The 25,212-nt window shown below is 49.8% G+C and overlaps 2 protein-coding genes across 2 annotated transcripts; both read right to left on the bottom strand.

Moving 5' to 3' along the window:
• Positions 1 to 27: 27 nt before the first annotated feature.
• On the bottom strand, positions 28 to 5,740 carry POLD2 (DNA polymerase delta 2, accessory subunit). Its single transcript, XM_080939603.1, has 11 exons — positions 5,705 to 5,740; positions 4,455 to 4,731; positions 2,713 to 2,834; positions 2,422 to 2,545; positions 1,980 to 2,094; positions 1,689 to 1,887; positions 1,461 to 1,541; positions 1,157 to 1,314; positions 828 to 955; positions 456 to 557; positions 28 to 223 (listed from the first exon to the last, which is right to left on the bottom strand). The coding sequence occupies exons 2-11, from the start codon at positions 4,672 to 4,674 to the stop codon at positions 63 to 65; spliced, it is 1,410 nt and encodes a 469-aa protein (XP_080795729.1). The 5' UTR covers positions 4,675 to 4,731; positions 5,705 to 5,740; the 3' UTR covers positions 28 to 62.
• A 14,544-nt stretch (positions 5,741 to 20,284) lies between these two features.
• On the bottom strand, positions 20,285 to 22,130 carry MYL7 (myosin light chain 7; the record flags this gene model as incomplete). Its single annotated transcript, XM_080908979.1, has 6 exons — positions 22,014 to 22,130; positions 21,749 to 21,824; positions 21,422 to 21,526; positions 20,904 to 20,982; positions 20,712 to 20,760; positions 20,285 to 20,386 (listed from the first exon to the last, which is right to left on the bottom strand). The coding sequence occupies exons 1-6, from the start codon at positions 22,047 to 22,049 to the stop codon at positions 20,285 to 20,287; spliced, it is 447 nt and encodes a 148-aa protein (XP_080765105.1). The 5' UTR covers positions 22,050 to 22,130.
• Between the last annotated feature and the right edge of the window lie 3,082 nt (positions 22,131 to 25,212).

A 25,212-nucleotide genomic window follows, 5' to 3' on the forward strand; every position in this document is an offset into this window, starting at 1 on the left:
ATTCATGTTTTATTTACAGGGCACACATTGTAAGGGTGATGTCCTGACCCAGCTGCCTCTCACTAGGGACCTAGCCCCAGGTCTTCCAGGTCCTCTTGTTCTGCCCCAAAGCCTGCAAAGCTGATAGGCTGGCAGGTCAGGCTGCGCAGGTTCACTAGGCAAGCTGTCTGTGTGGAGCTAAAGTCAGGAACAGCCACCAACAGCACCACCTGATCCTCAGGACCTGTAAAACAATCGTATGCAGTCCAGCTTAGGTTCTGGGTAGGACCTGCCCTTCAGGAAAGTCCCCAGAAAGAACAGCCACAGTTGGACCATGTGCTTAGAGCCGGCTGAGACCAGTTAGCTACACCATGACACACACAGTAGCCTGTCTAATCCTGTAGGAACCTTTGTACCCAGGTGAGAAAAATGTTCCTCACAATTCAGGCCTGGAGCCTCCAAAAGACAAGACTCACCTCGGATGATTTTGGAACCGAAGCTTGGGGTGTTGCCACAGAAGTAGACGTGAGGGCATTCCAGACAAATGAACGGGTCAGTTTTGTAGAAGGGGTAGCACCCTGGAGAAAGGCCTGTTGGTGAGCTGTCCTACTAAGGGGTCCCTCCCTCCTCACTGAATGCTAGAAGCACCCCAACTGTGACCAAAGTGCTCTGTGGTATATGGCCCAGTGGCACTAAGGGCTGTGTGCTCCTAGTCAGTACAGTACAGACTTTCGCCATGGACAGAACAGACATTCTGGAGTGGTTGCCAAAACAGCTTTTCTGAATACAAGGCTGTGCTGGGAACCCATCCCGGCCTCTTGGTCCCACAAGCGTAACTGAGCAGATACCTAGGGTGTCTGGAGCTGTGGGGCTGATGTGACGGACCCTCAGGGTCCACTCTAGGATCTCTAAATGGTCTTCCATGCTGCTATACCGGAAGATATCACTCACGTTCTGTCCAGATGTCCCCAGGAACCTGCAAGGGAAAGGTTCTGCTGACTGTGGCCTGGGGGACAGGGGGTTATTATTATTGCCACTCCACCCACAAACACAATCTCGGATCCCACCTGATGGCCTTGTGGGGTTGCCCAAGCCAACCTTGCAAGGCAGAGAGATGCCTTCTGCAGCCCAGCTCCCTCCCTGGGGATTTTGTCCCTAGGTCTCTTGTCATCTCTACCTTATTCCATCGATAGTGGCTTGGTATGGGTTGGTGACCAGCTGGAGTGTGGCATAGGCAGTGGCCAGTGGGAACATGCAGGGGTGCAGGGGCTGCTGCGGGAGCGTATAGTTGGTTGGATCAAATTCGCCTGGCATGACATCCACAGGTACTGAGGCCTGGAGGGCACAAGGTAGAGAGAGCTCATGGGCCTCAGGAAGCCCCACTTTCCAGTACAGTCGCCCTAGGGGAAGCCTTCCCTTCCCTACACAACAGCAATTTCACTAGCTGGATCTCCAGCGGCCAGCACCCCCAGGCTGCTTACGCTCAGCTGCAGCAGGATCTCGTCCAGCATCTTGACGGCCTCCACACTGGCTGCCTGGGTTTTCTTGGTGAGGTATTTGGCCTGGGAGAAGAGGCCCAGGATATAGTCAGGTCCTCGGGGAGGCTGACTCGGGGGACACCCAGAGCCCACTAGGGCCCTTGACTCTGAGAAAGGAAAAGGGCAGCAGCAGGTAGACAGGGAGTGGCCGACAGGCCCTGAGCTCCATACCTTGTTGATGGAGTCTCTGCTCTGGGTGTTGTGACTGAGGAGGTTGCCTGCAAGGATAACTCGGGAGACGTGGGCAGCGCTGCACTGTTCTCCTTCGTCCCCAAGCTGTCCCGTTACCACGTCCACCAGTAGCTGTGTGCCCAGGAGGCTTTCCCCGCCACCGCCACCCAGACCCAGTCCGGACACCAGCAGCACAAATCTGCAGAGGATGGTGAGGTCTTGCAGGCTGCAGGAGGAATGAGGCAAGTCCTCCCAACACAGGCCCTGGGGTACCCAAGTCGGGCTCCTCACCTGTCTGTGTCAAGTGGGGGTGCAGGCTTCTGTGAAGCCAGGTCAGCGAAGCAGTGGTCCTCAACCTGAAACCTACCATCGTCTTTCACAGAGCCAAACACGGCCAAGACCGTTCCTGGGGAAAGGTGAAGTCAACGGTAGCCTTTGAGGCTCCTCTACTACCGAGCCACCCCACCTAGCCACTCCAGGGAATCCTCTCTGAGGACGGATGCCTACTTCTTGAGCTCACTGCTTTTGGGTGGAGACAGGAAGACTGACCTCCCAGATGATCATGCACAGGCAAGCAGCCTCCGAGCATACAAACTCATACCTACTTCCAAAGACTCTGGTGTACCAGCCTGTAACACATAGGCCACCCCCTAAGGGCTTCTCTAAACACACTATTGCCAGGCCTCCCTGAGCCACCCTCATTTCAGGCTCCCCACATCCCCTGGGCTCCCACCTGTGACCAACTTTGACACATCAATGGTGCCCTTCAGTTTGATGCGCTGCAACTCATCTTCTAAGACCAGCTCGTCGTCTGGGTGGATGTATTTGCTCCGGGGAGGCTGGGGGATCAGGTTGTGCTGGGAGACAGATGGAAGGCAGTCAGAACCCAGGTCTCCATGGCTTCTGGGTTATGAAGCGCTACTACAAATCCCTGCCTGCCTGGGTTGGCTTTCTTATCCCTACACTCTAAGGCCCAGTTCAATCCACTGGCCAAGGTTGGCATGTCAGGGGTGGTAGGGCTCACCTCCTCGCTGATCTCCCGCAGGATGGAGGGTTGAAGAGGCATGGCTTTGAACAGTGTGCCCACCACACAGCACTGCTCCCCGGGCTGTAGCTCACACAACTTCTTCACTTCAACTTGGCTGCCTGGATGTGAGGGCAGAGTCACACTATGAAACCCTACCCTGAAGACACCACAGAGGACCCTGCACAGCCTCTACTGAGGCTCACAGGAGTGCTGCTTCCCGGTCTTGGCCAGGAGGGAGAGCAAGGAAGTGAAGGATCTTTGAACCTCAATGTGATGCTGAAGGGGGGTGGGGCCCACCAGAGAGGATAAAGGGGCTCTAGGCGGAGTGGGACCCTGACACCAAACATCCAAAGAGGCAGGGAAGGCCAGAGGCAAGGCCATGTAGAGACAGGGAACAAGCTCAGGAACCCCTGGAACAACCAGAAGCCAAAAGGCCCTGACCTTAAAGCCTCCAGAATGGTCCTCAACTTGTGGGTCTTGAATCTTTGGGGGGTCAAATGATCCTGCATATCAGATGTTTACATTACAATTCCTAATTGAAAAATTACAGCTGTGAAGCAGCAATGGAACAATTTTATGGTTGGGAGTCACCATAACATGAGGAACTAAAGGGTCACAGCCTTAGGAAGGCTGAGAACCATTGTTCTACAAGGAATCAGCCCTGCTGACCTGATTTCAGACTCTACACTTCCAGAACTGTAGGAGAATGTGTGTTGTCCTAAGTCCCCTGTTGATAGCACTTCCTTACGTGGACACAGGAAGTAACTGTGAAATAATATATTACTTACATGTCTGTCGCGTGCTCTGTGCTGGCAACTACCATAAGACTTAAGACCATAAAGTCCTTAAGACTCTGTATTCTTTTGCTCTTTCCAGTTAGGGTCTTAGGATATAACTCTGACTGTCCTGGAATTCACTCCATAGACAAGCCTGGCCTTGAGTTCACAGGGACCCACCTGCCTGTGCCTCCCCAGTGTTGGGATAAAAGGCCTAGCTAAGTCTTTGAATTCTCAGGTGCCAGCCCCTGCTCTGCCTGATCTTTCACCCTCTGAAAATAAACACACCTCACAATTCCCACTTTGTGTCTCCTCAACCCCGGCCCACTCTATTCCCGGTGCAGTGAGCAGCCTCGTTCATTCAAAGTCCCCACGAGGAAAAACAGAACATGTGTGAACGTTCCACACACCAAGCAGGAAAGATGTGGAGAGCCACGCTGGGCAGGAAGAAGGAAGGCACGTTCCAGAGTTTCAGAGATTCATCAGCACAGACCCAACCCTAGGACAAAGTGCTGAGGAAGCAGGGTGAAGTGGAGGCTGGGCCAGATCCACACTCAGGCCCCAGAAGAGCCAGGAACATTCCTCAGAGCTCCACCCAGAGGAGTAGACCGTTCCACAGAGGGAGAAAGGGAGTAACACCACACAGAAACATCAGAGGCCAACATAAACAGCAGATTCTGAATCCCCACCTATAGTTCTGTTATGGTTCATGTGTTGGCCCATCCCTCAAAGACCAGGGCAAAGTTTTGGTGCCCAGCCTACCATCATGAGGACCTCTCTAGCTAGACTGGGCACACCAGGGACCAATCACCCTGAAGATAGTGACGGCAGTAAAACCATTTATTTCGTCTGCGGATGAAGTAGTAGCCATCACTGCCAGCGCTCAGCCCCATCTCTGACCAGCCTCTAAGCCAAAGCAACTTTAACCCCACAGGTTAATTCAATCCTCACTTTTAAGCTTACCCCAGTGCTGCTGTGCCCGGCTCACCAGGAAGGGTCTCATCTGGATGAGGCGGGTGGCATAAATGTGGGCGTACTGTCGGCTAAAGCTGCGCTCTCCCAGTCGGAAGGGCTGTGAGGAGTTGGTGTAAGTTGCCACCGGCACCCGGGCAAAGGTGGCATTGCTGGCTGACGGTGGGGAGAGCAGCGTGTGGGCCCTCTGGGCTGCCTGCTCTGAAAACATGGTGGCACTCCTGGCTTGTTTGGTCCAGGCAGTTGTGTCCAGGCCAAGGAGTTATCACTGCAGAGACACACAAAGGCATTCCTGCAATTCCCACCTGTACCCAAAGCAGCAGCCCCCCTAGTGTCCGCAGATGTCACCCTATAATCTAATCAGACAAAACCTGGAGCTTGCTCTAAATCTTGTTCATTACCTTCTCCTCTCCATATTTCTACCCAATTACTAGGGTCTCAAATTCATCATACCCCTCAAATGGAACTATTGATCTGTCTCTATCCAGCTCCCTGCTAACTGTGCTACCTCTGTGAGGCATCACTAAAAAAATAAAAAACAAATCTGCCATAATTAAATTAGTGATAAAAATAAAGCTGTCCCTGTTTTGCTCAAAACTCTCCAAAGGTTGCCTTTCAGTAAACAAAACCCCAAGTTCTTACTGTAAGATCAGCTCTGGGCCTACTGGTCCTCCCTCCTACCTATTTCTCCTTCTAAGTGTCCCTTCGACAGAAGAGGTTCCAAATAGAGGCCTTGCTACTCCTCCTGGCTTCCCCCAAAGCTTACTAGCTCTTCCCCTTCAAGTCTTTCCTTAAAGTCCAATTTAGATGTGCTTGGGGGATGCATAGTGGATTTCGATATATAGTATAAAGTATTTCAACATATGCTTCATCCATAGATAAGATGACAACAGCCAGGATGTAGTAACGTAAGTTTTGAACACAGCTTTCCTCTCATTTTACTTTTTTGGTACAGCTATTACAAAGTTCAAATTCCCCTAGCTGGCTCGGCTCAGGGAGCGGACCCTACGAATTTGCCAAAAAGGAGCGTGTAAACTCAATGTGAGGCAAACACGCACGGTGGTGGCAGCGGCCCACACGGTGCCCCGAGCCGGACGCTATGGGCGACCCGCCGCGCAGCAAACGCGCTCAGCTCCGGTCCACGTAGCACTCCGAAGCACCCCCAAGGCCCCGGCCCGCTGCCCAGGTAGCCCCCAGCCAGACCCAGCACCCACATTGACCCCGCTCGGCAGTACACTCACCGCGCCGCGCCGCGCCGCAGCCCGCCAATCTCCGCGCGCCCGTCCCGCCCATCGGCGCGTCCGGCCAATCGCCTCCCGCCCCGCCCCGCCCATCGCCGCACTCCTCATCCAGCCAATCCCCGTGCGCTCCTCCTCTGAAGACCAGGAAACATGGAGCCACGCCTCCGGTTCCCCGGGCAACCCCTCACCTAGCGTTGGGTTTCCCGTGCGCATGCGGTATTTGCTACTGGGCCTCATCTTGTGAACTCTTTGGTTTGCGTGGGCCGTTGTGAGGCTCTGCGCCGGGCTCATCCCACTCTCCCCGGGAGCTGGTGATCTGCTGGCTCCTGTGTGAATGAAGCTTCCCTCCCACTCTATCCTGCTCTGTGATTCTCACTGACTTCTCAGATTCCCTTGGAAACATAAACAAATTCTCCCATCATACAGGCAGGGAAACTGAGGCAAAATGACCCAGCTAGGAAAAAGCTGGGATTCACACTAAGACACCCTGACTTCAAGTGCAGCAGTCTTAACTGGTAAAATTGTTCCTTTTTTTTTTTTAATGCCTAATTATTCAATCTGAAACTTAATATTTAAGGTCGTTTTCTTCTGCCTTGGTAGCTTTTGTTTTATTTTAAATTTATTTTGTTTTGTTTTATGCGTATGGGTGTTTTGCCCGCATGCTTGTCTGTGCCCTGTGTGAGTGCAACGTCCTCGGAGGTCAGAAGAGGGTGTCCATATTTCCTGGAACTGGAGTTACAAATGGTTGTGAGCTGTTGCTTGAGTCCTGCTCTTAACCCCCCCCCCCCCCAACGTCTGGTTTTGTTTTTTAGAGGGTGTGTTTATTTTGTGGGACTGTGTGAGGTTGTGTGAGTGTAAGAGGCCTCTGTTGAAAGGGACTTAGGATGCTTTGAGCTGGAGTTAACAGGTGTTGTGAGCCTCTGAAAGAGCTCTTCCCCAGCCCTGTTTCTGTTTTTTGTTTTGTTCTGTTTTTTGAGACAAGGTTTCCCTTGTTTCTGTTTTAATAATGATTCAAATCATTTGTTTTGTAATGTTTCAGTTTGTTGAGTACTTTTTCCTTTGTAAGCTGGGGTGAGTGTGGGATTTTGCCTATTTAATTCTGTTGAACTGTCCTTGTATTCCAGGAACAAACCTCATTTGATGGATTTGGAAACCACTTAGTAGAATTAGAAACCAAAGTTTCAGTGACACTAAGCTCTCTGTTGCCCAATCCCTTTACTGGAGGAGTTTATTTTGCTCTTTGGTTGCTGTCTCACCGCTGTCCCTTTGGTCTGCAGGACTCTCCTTATAACTTCTTACAGTAAACATCTAATGGTAACAAACTCATTGAATTTTATCCCAGAACGTCTTTATTTCTCCTTTTTCCTTGAGACTGTTCTCATATATTCCAGTCTGGCCTAGAACTCATGGTATAGCCAAGCAGGGCCTTAAACTCCTGGTCTGTCTACACCTCTGGAGTGCTGGGGTTACAGGCATTGTCACTTCCCTGAGTTTCTTCCCTGAGTTTTATGCAGTGCTGGAGAGTGACCCCAGGGCTTTATATACCCTCAGTGAGCACTCTGCCTCTGGACTACAGCTCTGGTCCACTTTTGTTTGTGTTTTGAGTCAGGTATCTTGCTGTGTGTTCTGGCTAATCTCCGATTGTTAGCATCTGCCTCCAGAGTGCTAGGATTACAGGTGTTCTACTAAGGTTTCTATTGCTGTGGTAAACATAACCAACAACATGGGGAACGAGGTTTGTTTATGTCACCTTACAGGGAAGGACGAATGTGCTGGTCACCTTGATGGTGTGAACACGCCTGGAAAGATCTGTTCACTTAGGTTTTTTTTTTTTCCTGTTCCTTAGATATTTTTTCTCCTAAAAGTTTTTTATGTATATAAGTGTTTGCATGTACATCTGCACACCATTTGCATGCAGTGCCCTGAGTGGCCAGCAGATGGCAAAAGATCCCCTGGAAGTAGTTACAGGCAGTTGTGAGCTGTCACACCCAGGCCTCTGAAAGGGCAGCAAGCATTTTAAAAACCTTCTGAGCCATCTCTCCAGCTTTCTATTCCTTACATTTGGTAATTTTATCTGAGTTTTACCTTAGCTGTTCTTTATTGTTGCCCTTGCTCAAATTACTTTAAATCTGTGTCTGCTAGAAGTTTGTTGTTGTTGTTGTTGTTGTTGAATTTTTCAGCTTCAGAATATTTTTGCTAACTAAAAAATACCCTTAAAGGCTTATTTATCTATACTCCCGATTGTTTGTGCGTCACTCACTTGATTGTGTGCATGCTCATTTAGATCACCATCAATACAGTTGTTTCAAAGAATTTCTCTAATGACTCAGCTGTCTGGCCTTTCTCAGGCATATGTGTCCTTCCTCCTCATGATCCCTGAACTCTTCACAAATGGAATTTGTTGATTTTTCCCTCTTTGAATGGGTCATACTATCCTGTTTGTTTGTATACTTTGTGATCTTTGAATTTTGGGGGAGTTGAAAGCTTCTTTTGATATTTCTGTATAATAATTTTAAAATTAGAAGATGGGTTGGAGAGATGGCTCCGTGGTTAAGAGCACTGACTGCTTTCCCAGAGGTCCTGAGTTCAAATCCCAGCAACCATATGGTCTCATAACCATCTGTAATGGAATCTGATGTCCTCTTCTGGTGTGTCTGAAGACAGCTACAGTGTACTTATATATAGTAAATAAATATTTAAAATTAGAAGACAAAATAATGTATTCATTATGGCATTTTCATACATAAATGACATTATACTTTGGTCCCCTCTCCATCCACGGCCCCCATTTTGGCTTTTTGAGACAGAATCTTCTATGTAACCTTGGCTATCCTGGAACTCACTATGTAGACCAGGCTGGCCTTGAACTCACAGAGATCCGCCTGCCTTTGCCACATGAGTGCTGGACAGAGGCATGTACCACCACACTATCAGTCCTCACACTCCTGTGCTCTTCCTCATCCTCCCTGTCCCTTTCTCTCTGGTCTCCATTTTCCTTTCCGTCTGTGCATTGATGTTAAGGTGATATATAATTGGACAGTGGAGGGATAGGCAGGTGAAAAGTCCAGGAAAATGGAAGAGGAGGAGATTCTGGGAGGAACAGAGATGGAGGCAGAGGTGTATGTTTCTCTCCGCACATCTCTAGCTTGATGAGGTTGTTATTATTTCTAAGGGTTTCTATGGGTCTTTTTATCTCATATAGAAGGACAGTTTGTATCTTTGTCCATTGGTTGTAAACTTATTGTGTAGAGGGTTTGTGGATTGAGAATTTAACATATAAACCTGTTTGATAAGCTCCCGGACTTTGGAGTCATGTTTGTACCGCGTAGTGGAGGAAAGGAACATGCCGGGCATCAAGAGGACCCACTGGTTATGAGCCTGTACTTCTGAGCCAAATTTAAAACAAAGCTTCTCTTCCCTCCCAGGGTCTCACAATTTTAATAAGGCTAGCCCCATGTCGTAGGCCTAAGCACTCCTCTTGCCTCATCTTTTGAAGTAGCAAGAACTATGAGCGTGTATCTTTGTTCCTGACTAAGCCTTTTCATTAGTTGATTATCTTGGTATTTTGTTCCAGTTGTAGAACCTGGTTCTAGTTGGGTCCAGGACTCAGAAGAGAAGCTCTGGGGACCGTCAGTATCTTAATTAGTGTTCCACTGCTGTAGGAAGACACCATGACCAAAGCAACTAGTAAAAGAGAGCATTTAATCGGAGGCTTGCTAGCGGTTTCAGAGGGCTAGTTTGTTTCCGCCAGGGTTGGAAGCAGGGCAGCAGGAAGCCCTGGAGCAGTAGCTGAGAGCTCACACCTGATCCACAAGAGAGGCAGAGAGACTGGGCTTCGTGTGGGCTTTTGAAACTTAAAAATCCACCTCCAGGTGACACTTCCTCCAAGATCCCTAATCAAAAACTCCTAATCCTTCCCGAACAGGTCACTCACTGGGGACCAAGCATTCAAATGGCCTTTGGGGTCATTCATATTCAACCCATCACAGTCAAGGAACTGGAGGGGTGGGGGATGTCTTTAACTGAAATTAAATCAGATGTCTCCTGATTCTCTAGGGGATGTCTTAAACTGAAATGCTGCCCTTTCAGCCAGCTGGTCCTGGAAGTTCTTGTCTCTGCTAGTTAAAAGCAAACCAGGTAAACAGCCTGTGGCCTAATTGCTCTGGGCCTATGGTGAGCTGAAATCACACCAGCGGGAGCATGGAGAGGAAGTCATTCATGTCACTGCAGACAGAAGCAATAGAAAGCAAGATGCTGAGCCAGAGATGCCTGGTTATTTCCTGTCTCCCACTCTTTTCAAGTTTGGGGCCATGTAGAAGAGCCTTTGATTGCAGAGTTAACCCAGCAGTCATAGAATGTGGTCATTTGTCTCTTGGTCGGCTGGAGCAATTGGAGTGTGGTTTCCCTACCCAGGGCTCGTATCTCCCTGGGCAGAATGTACTTTCCGTGCGTTCAGTGAAAGCTTCAAAAGACAAAGACTTTCTGTGGCTGGTCCTTTGTTGTCTTCGGTCCACAGTCTTGCTGCTGTAACATGCTTTCCCTTTCCTGAACTCTGCTTCACACAAGGACTAAGATGGCTTCCAGTTCTCTGGAGTCAGGCGTTGGGAGAACCATTGATTTGTGCTTGGAAGGGGCCATCCCTGGCTGGCTGAGCTTTTGATAACTCTAGAAATAACTGGCTAGCTTTGAGAGGAGCCATTATAGAAGCCCGAGCTCCGGCTCAGCACCCATATAAAGGGGGAAGGAGAAACTGACGCACAGAGTTGTTCACGTGTGTAATGGCTCACAAATACATGCATGTGCAAATACGTGGTGATAAGATTAAAAATAGGAGATATGGTTAATCTAATTCACCTTGTGATGAGATAACACCAGATGGACAAACACAGTCTAAGAAAGTACAGTTAGAATATTGTACCAGAGAACTCTGGTGCACATTTGTCATCTGAGTGGGAGATGGACACCTGTGCTCCCTGCCCCACCATCTTCCCTAATACTCTGTGTGTGTGTGTGTGTGTCTGCTTTGAGGACTGAACTCATGGCACTGAACATACTAGATAAGAAGAGCTCTACTAAAATAAATTATTTTAAATTTATATATATATATATATATACATATATATATATATATATAAAAACATTTTGCTTGCATACAGGTGTGTGTACCACATGCATGCTTGGTGCCCATGGGGGCCAGAAGGTTTTTGGAAGAAGGTATTCACTCAATTGAAACTGGAGTAGTCATGAACCACCATGTAGGTGCTGGGAATCGAACCCAGGTCTTGGGTCCTCTGTAAGAGCAACAAGTGCTTATAAGTACCAGGTCATCTCCCCAGCCCTAAAATAATAGCTTTACCATCTGGCTTCTGGTCAGACATATAAAGAGTTGGGAAGTGACCACTCCATCTACACAATAAAGAAAAATGTTGAGCAAACCGAAAATTAACAGCTTTTGTTAGAGCCATCAAAGAATTGAGGTCTCAGGGTGAACCACTGTCCGGGGAACCACAGTTTACCCACAGCTAGAGCCATACTTGGGCTGAAGAGCTGAAACTGTAATCAGCAAATTGCTAGTCTCACTGCTTGGGAGCCCACAACCCTCCAGCCCTCTCCCTCTGGTGTTACAGCGTATGTCACCAGACCTGGCACTAATATGGACAACATCGAGGGAAGAAAGGACAGCCAGGGATCCAGGTGTGGTTAGGAGCACCTGCAAGCCCAGCAGGAGGAGGCTAGTCTGGGCTTCCTGTGGCGCTGTCTTCATGAAACCTCTAGGGAAGCTGGTTTTTTGTTTGTTTTTGGTTTTTTATTCAGCATTCAATATATGTATATATTGTATACATATATAATGTACTTTCATTATATCCCTTCATTATTTTCACCCCTCCCTCTGAGCCCCTTTCCCCCCAACAGTTCATAGCCTAGTGGATGTGTGGAGTTTGGTGTGTGATTTTGGTGCTCACTGCATTTAATTAGGGTTGTTTGCATGAGAATGGGTGAGGGGTTATTTACTTGAGCAAGGTCAGTTTCCTAGAGTCTGCCCTACTAGGTGTGTAGCTTTAATCCCTGCACCTTGGATGCAGAGGGAGGTGTATCTCTAGGAATTCAAGGCCAGCCTAGTCTTCCTGGTGAGCTGTGAGTTCCTGTACAGCCAGTGCTATGTAGAAAGACTCTGTCCAAGGAACCAAAATATACCACTACCACCACTACTACTATTACTACCACTACTACTACTACCACTACCACCACTACCACTACTACCACTACCACTACTACCACTACTACCACAACTACTACCACTACTACTACCACTACCACCACCACTACTACTACTACTACTACTACTATTACTACCACCACCACTACTACTACTACTACTATTACTACTACTACTGCTACTACTACTACTATTGCTATTACTACCACTACTACTATTACTACCACTACTACCACTACTACTACTATTACTACCACCACCACTACTACTACTATTACTACCACCACCACTACTACTACTATTACTACCACCACCACTACTACTACTACTATTACTACCACTGCTACTGCTACTACTACTACTATTGCTATTACTACCACTACTACTATTACTACCACTACTACCACTACTACTATTACTACCACTACCACTACTACTACCACTACTACTACTATTACTACCACTACTACTACTATTACTACTACTACTACTACTATTACTATTACTACCACTACCACTATTACCAACACTCCTCCACCTCTTCTTCCTCTCAGCAACTACTAACTGCCCCTGGCTCCTCAGGGAGGGGTGGCCTGTGAATCCCTTCCCCTTCCATGACAGTGTGCAGAAGTGTTGCAGCTCTGAAGGGACAGGTCCCCTGGCAGTTGGGAGCCAAGAAATACCACCAAGTCACATCACACAACAAACCCCACACAAGAGATTTATTGGAAAAGGCACAAGAGGGTGGCTGCCTCTGCCCCCGAGAGAAGCAGCAAAGAACTGGGCAGGAAGCGGGTTTTACATGGGGTTCTTGTGTTGGAACTTTCCGGGATGGAGCTTTCCAGGGTGAGGATTGGAGTGAATTCAAGTCCTGAACTTGGAACATACTCAGGGATTGGTGGCATTTCAAGCCCAGACTCTGAAGAGTGAAACTTGATCTGCATCTGTAGGGACTGGGTTCAGTCCTTGTGATGACATTTGAGTATTTTGGGGGGGAGGACCTGGTGGTTAAAGGTCCTCAGGGGTGGGGTCTGGCCACCAGCATCTCAAGGGCCTTACAGAATGTTGGTACTCCCACTCTTGTTCTGGTGGAAGCTCCATCTTAAGAAAACCCTACACTGTTCATGAGTCTCACCTTCTGAAGCCCCTCTGCTACAATCATCTGGCTAGGATCTTTTACCTAAACAGAAATTGTGGATAGGCAAGGGCAAGCTTTCCAGTGCTGGTGTTTGTTGGTGTTGAAGCTTTTATCTTCAGTGAATGGCAGCAGTGAGCAAGTAGGAATGTGTAGTAGCTGGCGCCCTCTAGTGGAGAGCTTGTGCAGTCCTCCACTAGAGGGACCCTCGACTCTAAGCATTGTATAAGGTGCTTGTGTTGTTAGTTTACTTCTATGTGTACTGATCTGTTATCAGGTATATGCCTGTTACCCTCGAAGGCCAGAAGGAGTTGGTTTCCCTGGAACTGAAGTCATGGACGGTTGTCAGCTGTCTTGTAGGTGCTGGAATCAAACCCCGGTTCTGTAGAGCAGTCAGTGCTCTTAACTGCTTAGCCATCAATACAGCCCTACATTCTAGCTCTAGTGTGGGCTTTCCCAGCCATTGGCTGCACCTTGTTACTGTAACTTGCAGGCAAGCCTAAGCATGAAGATTCCCACATCCTTCACGGCAACAGTGTTCTGGCTCAGGCTGAGGCCCTTGGCCTTAAGGTTTGGCAGTTCTCGGGAACTCTGCCAGTGACCAGAGCCTACAGTTCCTATCTCTGGCTCCTGCCAGCCTTTTATCCGTCTTCAGCCTCAGATCTCTGCCATCTTGACTCCTGCTTGTTCCCTTGTTCCTACCCTGGCCACTCCCTTGAGCTATTCATCTCTTCTCCAGCTGCTGAGGAGACAGATGCCTTCCCCCTTTGTCCCCCTTATTGTCCCTGCGTGGTTCCTTCTTTTAAAATTATTTTGCTTGTAAAAGTGTGTGTGCGTGCACACATTCATTCCACCCTGGAGCTGGGGTTGCCGGAGACTGTGAGCCGCTTGATGGAGATCAAGACCAGGTTCTGTGCAAAACCAGTTCACACTCTTAACCCCTGAACCATCTGCCTGCCTGTCCACTGCTGGCTCCCTGCCGGCTCCCTGGCCTTTTTCTTGTTATCAGCTCAGCCTGTGCTACTAAAAGTAGGGAAGAGAAGACTGCTCAGAGGTCTTCTGTTGAGCCTGAGGTTGCAAATTCTGGGGGGTGGGGCACCCCAGGAGGGTGCCTCTGAGTCACCTCACTGATGCTAAGCAGCCTGTAGAAATGGTTAGAGGAGGGGAACAGAGGCTAAGCATAGCACATGTCACCTGCAGATGACACATTTCTTGCAGGCAGATCATAGTCTTGCCTCATTAGCATCAGTCACGGTGATCCCCCCCTTCTGACCTTGGGGAGACATACTGCAGGACCATCTAGAGCTCACTAAGGTGTTGAGAGTACAGTGTCTGTTTGAAACACTCCTGAAGTGGTGGTACTTTTGGAGCTAGAGCAACCAGCTGACACTGCTGGGCAGTTTTTTTTAAGGTGTCCATGGAACATTCAGAATGCTGGTATTAGGCTGATTGATTGTCCTTTTAAAAAATATACTGCTACTGTTGTTGTTGTTAATTACGAACTTGTATGTGCTTGAGTGTTTTGCCCGTGTAAACATGCGTGCACAATGTTCATGTGGTCTCCTTGGAGGCAAGAAGAGGTTGTCTTGCCCCCAGAAATAGAGTTACAGACTGTTGTGAGCCACCATGTGGGTGCTGGGAATTGAACCCCAGCCCTCTGGAAGAGTTCAGTATTCTTCACCCTTGACAGTCCTCTTGCTCAAGGCAGCCAGGACAGCAAGAGTCATGTGTCTGTCCCCAGCTTTGCTTCTTTACAGGAACATAAACATCAGGAAAGTCTTCAACTGATGACATCACTAATACAAAGAATGGTTTTTAACAGATTTTAACAGCTTAACACCTGCCCAGTGCCGGGGAAAATGAAGGTCTCCTTCTTCTGTCTCACTACCTGGTTGCTACAGTGAAGCAAAAACTGAGAAAAGTCCCTGAGTGTCTTCAACATGGGGACAGTTTCAAAATAGCAATTTTAAAATAGACAGGGTCATTCTATTCTTAATAGACTTTTATACGGGAAAGCATTTTACTAAGGAGATAAATGAGATTCCAGGCACCTCCCAATCTCGCCTCGGAGTAAGGAGTAGAGAAAAGAGCCCAAGAGTCCCGGGGAGCCACCAGCACACTTACTAACACACTGAACCCCAAAGTTGCGCTTATGCCTGCACCAGCGGTTCTGGGGATGTTTGGTCATGCTTAGTGGTAAAGCCGTTTGCACCTGTGTTTTTATGTGCCATTGGTTTTCCTGTTTCTGATTCCCAGGGACCTATGACATATTTCTTATAGTTGTAAGGATATAAGAAGCAGCAGGCAGGAGCATGGCTGTTTATAAAAGAGCCCATTGGACTGTCAGGGCGTTTTCCCAGGCTATCTGGAATTCACTCCATTTCTCCAGAAGGGTGCGGATGCAGAGGAAGTCAAAGTTCAGGGGGTCCTGGGGAAAACAGGGTGGAGGTGCTGCTTTTGGCAAGTGGCCAAGAGGGGAGATAAGGTTCTATTTTTTGGAGCTGTGGGGTTTTGCACATCAGCAGCACATTCCGGGAGATGATCTTCAGTTGGGGGAGGTAGGGCTAAGGATAGAAGGACATGGAAGGACAAAAGTGGGCTCAGATGCCTATGGTTGCAGAGACAACGTTCTGAAGAAAGGGAGTAATTTATGTATAGGGTGGGGAAGAGAGACCAGCAAGAGCGTCTCTGTATTGCACACACACACACACACACATACACACACACACACACACACACACACACACACACACCTCACCGCAGTGCACACCTAAGCCACACAGTGCAGATGCAGGCAGCAGAGAGGCCCCTTCTCTGCAAAACCTCTGTCACACACCACCTCTGCTTGCAGGAGCAGGTCCTGTGTCACCAGCCTTTGAAGGAGAGACACTCTGCTACCCAGAGAGGAAACCAGGCGTTACCTGCTCCCAGTGACAAACTCTGTGGACCCACTTCTGCCTGGAGACTTATTTTCTCTTTATTCACCTTCAGAGCGCCTGTTCTGTGTGGGAATGGGGGGTTACACTCACATCATTCTCTCAGTCATGGTGAGCCCTGAAAAGCCCTGGTGGCCACTTCCATGTGTCCTGTCTTAGCAGTTTGGTCACAGCCTCCACTCCCCATACCTGACCAGGTCTTCCTCCCCCCCCCCCCATCCCTTTCTGTCTGGCCACTCTGACTTTTGCTTTCAACAAAAATTCTGGTCAGTTAATGCAGTCGGAACTCCCTACTCTGGTGTCTCCTCAGTTATTTTTCCATCCACAGATACTGTCTCTGGCTCCTTGACCACGCTATATCTGGAGTCAAGCCCAGTCTTTGTCCCCACTACAAAATCTGTTGCTGTGGCTCCCACACCTATTACGATGGCCCAGAATAGAGCCTGTCTTGCTATGCTTTAACAGCTATCACTGAAGGGTTTGTGTTTGTTTGAGGCAGGGTCTTGTTCTATAGTTCAGGATGATCTCAGCGTAGGAGCAGTCCTCCTGTCTCAGCTTCCCTGTTCAGCTTGACGTCTTTCTTTGAAGAAGAGGAGGACTAGGAGAAGGTCTGGTTGGAGTCTCTTGTCACGTGACCAGGGCAGCAGACACAGGAGTTCACTGTGGGCTACAGAAGCTTATTCAACCCCGATGAACTGGCCAGAGCTGCTCCATTGTCTCAGGCACGGCCTAGACTCTCTGATCTTGATGCCCCATGCCTTCCGTTCAGTTCTGGCTTCAGGTGATTGCCCAGAAAGCCCCAGGTTCCTGTGGATTTAGCTGCTAATGCTTCTGTGGACTTCACTGGGACATTGGCTAAGCTGATAGACCATGGATCTGCAGGACAGGCCTGGCCAGGTTTTGTTGGCTCAAAACAAGATACTGTAGGTTGACCATGCGGTTCCTGGTCTCTTACTTCCTGAGCTTGGTTGGACATGGTCATTTGACAGGAGATAGGGATCCATGGGAATCTTCTATGCAGAGCCCCAGGTGAATGGCTAAGGGCCAGGCCGCTGTCTGTGTATAGTCTCTTACTCTGTTTTTCTGTTTGACAGGCTCTTCTCACTATGTAGCCTTGGCTGACTTGGAACTCACTGGGTAGAGCAGATCTCTCAAAGTCATAGAGATCCACCTGCCTCTGCCTCCTGTCTGCTGGGGTTAAAGGTGTGCACCCCTATGCAGCATTATTATTTTCAATATAGTGCCCTTTGGATCCCTAAGCAAGTGAGGACAGAACTTCCATCTTGGGGTCAGCATGCCACAGGCTGTCTTCCATCTTGTCTTCCGGGTGGAACAGCAGCTTTGGCTCTTGGTGGGAAGAGCAGTTCACCACTAAACTCTGTGTGTCACCACTCCTGGGTGCTGCTCACGCAGGACTATGGCTTTGAGGATGTTGTTTTCTGGAGAGGAGTTGGGGGTACTCACTCAGGCCTAGAGTGGATGTGCCTAGAAGTTTTGAACCAGAATCAGATTATTCCAGGCGGACTACCCAGAAGAGGAGGTTGCAGGGGTTGGATGGGTGCTGTCAAGAGACTGTGCAATGCTGATGTCTCCATTTGAAACCTCTGGGGATGTGAGAGTCACCGACTCTCCAAGTTGGGAGCTGTACCATGAGATCATTTCTGCTGGTGAATTCTGCAGAGACATACCTCTAGGCCTGGCAGCTCTCCGTTCGGCTCTGGGACTCCTAGGCACAAATATCAATGCAGTGTGGCCTGAAATCCCCAGGAGGAAAAGACACACCTTGTTGCAAGACCTACAGCCAGAGGGGCTGTTGGGAACTGTGACTGTTGAGAGCTGGAGCCAAATTATCTGGAGCTATCTTTAGCCCCTTGATATCCTCACAGGGCCCATCTCTGTGTTTGCGACAATTTAGGGAAACCTTTTTTGGGATGTGTCAACAGATTACTAGCTTTTAACCAAGAGCTAAGAATGTCAGATACCAGAGGCAGAAAGACATTCCTGTGTCTGTCTTAGGCAAGAAACGGCTACTGTCTGGTTATAATTTGCCGGCAAAATTGCTGAAAGTGGAGTGTAGATTCTGGAGCCAGGAGCCCAACCTGACTTAGTCACTGTGGAGGAAGAGAGGACATCTGGGGGAGGGGTGCACTGAGGAGAGAGCACCGTGGCCAGCCATCGAGGGCTGTTAAGGTGCCACCCAGTCAGATGCCAGAGAGGGTAAGGTCGTACGTACGTGGGGAGACGTATGCCTCCTTCTCCGCGGCTGTGATTCCCTCCATATTGCCACACCTTCTGCTATCAGTCTAGAAGATTCCAGCAGTTTCACTGCACACGTGGGACCACTTCTGTGTCTACAGCATCCCTGGGTCCCCTGACCTCATATGCAGTAAAAGGAGAATGTGCCGGGTGGAGGTTGGTCTGGATTAAAGGGCATGGGCAGAGCCAGCAGGCATCCCTCTGGCCTTGACAGTGTGGGGCTCTGAGCAGCCGACGCCTGCTGGAGGAGTATGTGGGGTCACATAGTCCTCATGCTAGGGCCGCAGTCTAAGAGTCTGGCTCCCATTAAATCCATGGTGTTCATTCAGGTGAAGAAGGAATGTGGAGAGAGGCTGAATAGGAGTAAGACAAGAGTTGAGATTTGGGGCCTGAAGCGGTCTCAGCATAAGATCAAAGGACACAAAACACCAGGGCCCCAGCCTCCACCAACTGGGCCTTCAGGGCGGCTTGCAATGCATATTCCTGGCTTGTAAGGGCTCTGGAAAGATGGATCACTGGGCCATGTCAATAAGATAATGAAAAACAAAATGTTCTGTCAAGCCAGAAAACCATTTCACAAAAATACAGAGAATAACCACTAAACGCTCCATAACACTTGCCTCTGACAACACAGAAGAGATCAAAGACATCTGCTGCCAAAGGTAACCTGTTCCGTTCAGTTTCTGGGGACATATGGGACCCATATGTCTCACACAGTGAATCTTGAGTCCCCCTTAGGATTGGACCATCTGCGTGTGCTAATTGCCCAAAGGAAAAAAATAAACGCTTATCTTTAAGGCTGGGAGTGCATTTACAAGCATAGCCAGGCGCCTGCTGAAGTTAGGCCTCTGCCCTCCTGGGGCCACTGGGAGATAAGGATGCTGTCTCCCATGGTGATGACATTTCAAGTGGGGCTCCCAGGCCATTAGGAAACAGTCCTGGGCTGTGACTCTGGAGAGAGACTCATTTAGCATTCAGATGGATTTATATACCTAGAAAGATGCTAAAGTTACAAGATTTCTAAACAAATACCCCAATTGAAGACAAAGGGGGGATTCCTACACTTCCCTTGTACTCTGGGGAATTAACTTGTTTTTATTTTGTTTATTTTTAAAACTAATATTTGCTCGTGTGTGTGTTACCTGTATGTGTGTCTGTGCACCACTTGTGTGTCTGGTACCTGCAGAGGCCGGAAGAGGGGATCAGGTCCCAGGAACTAGAGTTATAGGCAGGTGTGAGCCCCCATGTGGGTACGGGGAATAAACCAGGATGCTCTACAGAAGCAGCCAGTGCTCTTCAACCACCGAGCGTCTCTGAAGTCCCTGTTTGTCTGTTTATTTCTTGGTGAGTCGTGTCATCATCCCCTGCCCCCAGCCTCCGGCTTGAGACAGGGTCTTACCATGTAACACTGGCTGGCCTGGAATTTGCTATTACATAGGCCAGGTTGGCCTTGAACTCATAGAGATCTGACTCCCAAGTAATGGGATTAAGATACTTGTGGGGGAATCACCTGTTTCTGCAACCTGTGGTTTGACAGAGAAGGGGCATATGGGGGAGATGAACAATTCTGTAGGGGCAGTCCTCGCCCTAAGCGCCAGTTGTATGACCCAGAGCTAAAACCCTTGATGAGGGCCTCATGAAGCAGGAGACCAGTTTCTAGCATCTGCATGTGATCTGGCTCTGCGTCCAGCGTCATGTCATAAGGGACCTGAGTGTACGGGGGGGGGGGGGGGGGGGCTATGTGGTTGGGAGTCCCTGGGGCTGCATGTTTGGGAGAAAGTATCCAGCAAGACGTTTCTTCCCCAGACCTCAAGGGCTGTGTTGCCCACGTGTGGCTCATTCCTCGGCCTCATGGAGGTTGTGTGCAACCTGTTTCCTCTCTTGGAGTTTAGTGGTGGGCAAAATAGTGGTTGATATTTGACTTGGTGGTGATGGGTGAGTCAGGGTGGTACCACTCCATCCTGTCTGTCACAGTCAAGCCAACACCCCCGTTCTGGTTCAGACACAGAGTTTATTGAGGTGACCCCAGCATGTGTCTACTCCTCTTTCTCATCCCCATGGGTGATGATATAGCAAAGGGACTTGTAGTCGATGTTGCCTGCCAGGTCCATGGGCGTCAGTGCAAACAGCTGCTCCACCTGCAGGAGGAATGACAGCAGAGGTGTGACCTAATGATACCCTGTTCCAACATCTGTACTTTGGGGACTCAGCCTTTCAACCCCAAACTGCAGTCTGGTGGTTTTTCCCATTTGTAAACAGACTAGGAAGTGGACCCAATGGGGAAGAGGCCAAAGGGCTCACCACAAAGATAAGCCCACCCTCTTACCCATTTGGGTCTTCTGGGATGATCCTGTTACCCATTTAGCTCACACCAATATAGCCCTGGGGGCGGTGAGTCATGAGACCTTCCTGGGGCTCCCCACAAAGCCAAGAACAGGTGTTTATGGGGGCAGGGTGTCTCACCTCAGCAGGAGAGAACTTGTCTGCCTGGGTCATGAGAAGCTGCTTGAACCTGAAGAAAGAGAAGGCCTGAGCTGGGAGAGAGAGGGACAGGGGCCTAGGGTAGAACTGGTCACATGCCTGTGACACACAGAGGACCTCACCACCCTCCTGGTTTCCCTGTGGTGTCCTGAGGAATGAAAGGACCTCACTTACTCCTCCTTGTTCACCACCCCCTGGCCGCTGGGGTCAAACATTCGGAAAGCACTCAGGATGGCTTCCTCGGGGTCGGTTCCTGGGGGTGGGGAGACGGGGCAGGCAGGTCAACTCTCACATCCCCAGCCTCTAGACCCCACCCAAGGTTACCTCATAGTACAAGGGAACTTCCTTCTATTGGGGCCTGACAGGCTTGGGCTACGTCAAAGGAATAAAGGTAAGGTGGGATAGGTTTGAGGGAGCAGAATAGGTGTGTGTTGGGGTTCACTCTACTGAGTATTTCTTGGGGATCAAAGATTAGCAGCCCTGGCTGGGAAATCAAAGTTGTGATTTGGAAGTGGATATTTTCTGAACCCAAGTCAGTCCAGGATGCCCCACATTCCCCGTGTTGGCCATGGGCAGACGGGGTCCACAAGTCTCAGGTGAGTTCAGTTGAGCCTCCCATTGGGCTCAGGGGTCAAGTGAGGTCAGGTTTGCTCTCTGGCCGAGGAAACTCAGCAGATGTGATGAAAACTCACCATTGAGCTTCTCTCCGAAGAGCGTGAGGAAGACAGTGAAGTTGATGGGGCCCTTCCCTTCTTGTAGCATGGCGTCCAGCTCCTCCTCTGGGACGCTTACCCTCCCTACGAGAGCAGGACTAGAAGTGACCTGGGCTGCCCTCCCTAGCTTCCCAGTCAGAGGAAAGGCAGGGGCAGCTCTAGCTGTAGGGAAGGAATGGGACGGGGGCTTCATGATTGTACTGAGGCTGTGTAGGAGAGAAAGGGTGGGGGCACTGTCCTCTCTCGGAGCAAGCTCCTGAGGAGAACAAGATGGGTCACTGAGAGGTTGATTCCGGATCCACTCACCGAGCTGGGAATAGGTCTCCTTCAGGTCTGACTTGCAGATGACACCATCTCTGTTCTGGTCAATACAACTGAAGGCCTGTGAGGAGAGAGCCTTCAGGTAGGAGCTGCTAATCCCATCTCTTGCAGGGAAGGCAGGCAAGGGAGAGTCTCCGGTGGTATGAGCGAGGTTGGAGGAAGGACCACTGACCCTCAGAGGAGAGCAGTGTGCATGGGGTGTGAAGTGGTCGCCCCTGGGGTGAGAGGCTGTTTGAGATAGGGTACTCACTTCCTTGAATTCCTGAATCTGGGCTTGTTCGAACATTGAGAAGACATTGGAAGAGCCACGTTGAGCCTGCTTGGTGGCTGCAGCCTTGCCCCGCGTCCCAGCCTTCCTACTGGCCTGTAATACTGATGGTCAGAAGGGTCCTCTCCAGTTCTCCAGAGACCTCCCTACCAAATGTAGTCTCAGGGCACCGGGAGTGCCAGGGAGAGGGGCCTTTCCCCACCCTGAGAGATCACTTCCCTGAACCCAGCTCAGGCACAGAAGTCCCTGGCTCTGCCCCCTGGCAGCCCAGAGACCAGCTCCTGGGTGTGCCTGGTCTCTTGTTCCCCACCCAGCACTCACCATGATCTGTAGTGGTCTGACTGAATGCTCTTGCCACTGGACTCTTTATGTCTGAGCCTTATCACCCAGAGGCCCAAATAAGGAGAGGAATGGATACCCGGGCTAAACTTGGAAGCCCCCGCTGGCGGAGAACGACAAAGCCCCAAGTAGACCCCACTCACACTGCTGGTGACTTGCAGGCCTCCGAGTGGAGCATCCTAGAATCCACAGATTCATCTCTTATGCCCAGGCTCCATGTCTTCTCTGGTCAGAGCCGCCCAAAGCTTTCGTTGTCCCAGGTCATGTTGGAGGTCCCTGTGACCATCATCTGACCATCCCTCTACCTGACTAGCTGTCGTTACTCTGGGTTTAGGAAGCAGTGCATGTTTCTGAGGATGGTCTCTGGGTCAGCTAAAAACCCTGAGCTCCGGCCTGCTGCCCAGCTGACCATGGACAGAGAGTTCTGAGCAGGCTGTGAGCCCCACAGCACCATTTGCTTGGTTTGGGGGGGGTAACTCAGGATTGGGGTGACAGACTTGCACTGTTGTTCACTCACACCTGCCCTGATGATTCCTGTACCCACCCCTATTCAGAATCTTGCTGTTTGTTGAACTTCCTCTCAACTCTACCCACCCCCACCAAGTTCTCTCTGACATTCCCAACTGAGAGCTGTAGCCTACTCCTGGGCGCCCAGCCTGCTTAACATCTGGAATCCAGAGGCCCTGCCACGAGGCAGGCCTGCGTGATGCCGGAAACGGGAAGGTTTTGGGTTCCTGTGAAACTGGCTCACAGAGCCCATCTCCTGTTTCTGAATTGTGGACCAAGGGGCTTTGCTTGCAAGCAGCGAAGTCAAATTTAAGGACCCTCGTGTGGCAGAGGAGACAGAGAAGCCGGACAGCGTAGGGGAGATTGTGAGTAGGCCTGTGACTGGATTCTGTGTTCATCCTCACCCCATGTGGCTAGGTGGGGTGAAATATGGCCACTCTCCCCTGTTACGCTGCAAGTCCCACTCCACCCTCTTTTATTTTGAGATAGAGTCAGCTATGTAGTCAAGGCTAGCCTGGAACTCACTATGTTGCCCAGGCTAGTGCCAGATTACAAGTCTGTACCACGTACAGATCCAAGGCCTCCTTTTGTATGAGTATTTTATAACACCTCTCTAGCTATCTGAAAATAAAGTTCATTCATTCAAGTTGGATGTGTAAAAAGAAACTTAAAAAAAAAAAAGAATCAGTACAATGCTTCAGATTCCAGCATGTAAGAGATGAAAGTCACCTGTATTGAAAATCTCTTCCAATGTGTAAGTGTGCAAACATGAGTGCTTTACTCATGATAATAATAATAGTGATAATAATGATAATAATAATCATAGTAATAATGCTCGTGTTGATTCAAGAAAGTGAAGCCAATCAGAAGCAATTCACACAAGAATTACCAGAAAACAGCAAGATTTCAAGGAAAACGTGACTTTTGCCCAAAACCACCAATTTGTTTTTTTTTTTTTCCTGAATGAAACAGAGAACAGAGAAAGCCTTTGACTCCCTGGGTATTTCCACTGAGAACTAAATGTGCATTAAACTCATACAAGCTTGTCCACCTCATGGCACATTCATGTTGCATAGAAAAGGCATTTAGACCCCTTGCTAGTGACTGCATCTGCCAGAGCCTCTGCAGGGACCTTAGACACTGCGACAACTCCTAACCTTGGCCTGGATTGCTAAATCCCTGGTTCTGAGTTGCTGCTGGGACCATCCTAGAGCAGAACCAACCCCTCCCCCACCCCTGACCAGAGTAAAACCTGGCCTGGCATCCTGCCTTTCTCTCACACGTTGCAAGGGCAGCTGGGGGGGGGAAGGGGGTGTGTGGGCCCAGCAGGGGCTATTCAGTGCCCATGTCACCTCATTCCTATTCCTACCTCAGCATCCCCTGGATATAGTGCCTGGGACACAGCAAACTGAGACACAGCCAAGTTAGGGAGTGTCTGTGTATCTCAGTGGTGAGGCCGAGGAACAACGGGCAGGCCATGTTTAAGTCGTTTTAAGTATTTAATTAAAAACTCCCCCCGTAGTCCCAGGTTGGTGTAGAGAGGCTGGTATGGCATTTGGGGGGCCTGGTGGGGATGAGAGAGAGGGGACCTGGGTGGTCTCTCGGAGGGATACTGAAGGTGCCTTTTTCCTCCTGGGTCGCGGATGTGAGAGTTGAAGACGCCATCCTGCTCGAAAGAGGGAGCGCCTAATAGTGCAGAGCCAGGCCTCCCCTTGCTGGTCCCATGAGAGCAAGGACTCTGGGGCATCTCCTGAGAGGGTTCATCCCAGGACTGTTAGCCACTCAGGGTGGAGGTATATGAAGGAAACTCTCTGGCATGTTCAAGGTCTGGAAAGTCCCCTCCATGTAGCTGGATAGTCAGTCTCTCGTGGCCTCCCAGCCTCTTCAGCCACAGACAAGAAAACAGCCAGGTCTGGGTGACCAGCAGCCCTTACTGTCCCGGGGGTCCAGGTCTGGTCTGGCCAAACTGCTGAAGCTACCTTTTCATGGAGGTGTGTTCCCTGGGAAGCTAGGCTGTCTTACGTCCAGGAGGCATTACCTCGGGAGGCCAGACCCACAGCTGTGGGAGGCAAGAAGTGTAAAGTGTGTTCCGCCTTTTTCTGTAGCTGATTCTAGCAAGAAAGGCTTTGGTGCCTCTGATCCTCTTCTTCCTCCCAGCCCCTTGCCCCAGGTTGGTTGCCCTAGGGCTGTCCCACTGGCCGACTCGGCTTGCAGGGGCCTCTCCCCATTTTCCAGGGCTAGCAGCAGAATAGGTCTCCTGCCCTGGTGGGCCGAGAGCATTTGTGGGGCGTGGAGTCGCCGTGGAACCCAAGTCCCTGTCCTTGTGGCCTGGATT

This window comes from Micromys minutus (assembly GCF_963924665.1).
Source record: "Micromys minutus genome assembly, chromosome: 1".
Lineage (NCBI taxonomy): Eukaryota > Metazoa > Chordata > Mammalia > Rodentia > Muridae > Micromys > Micromys minutus.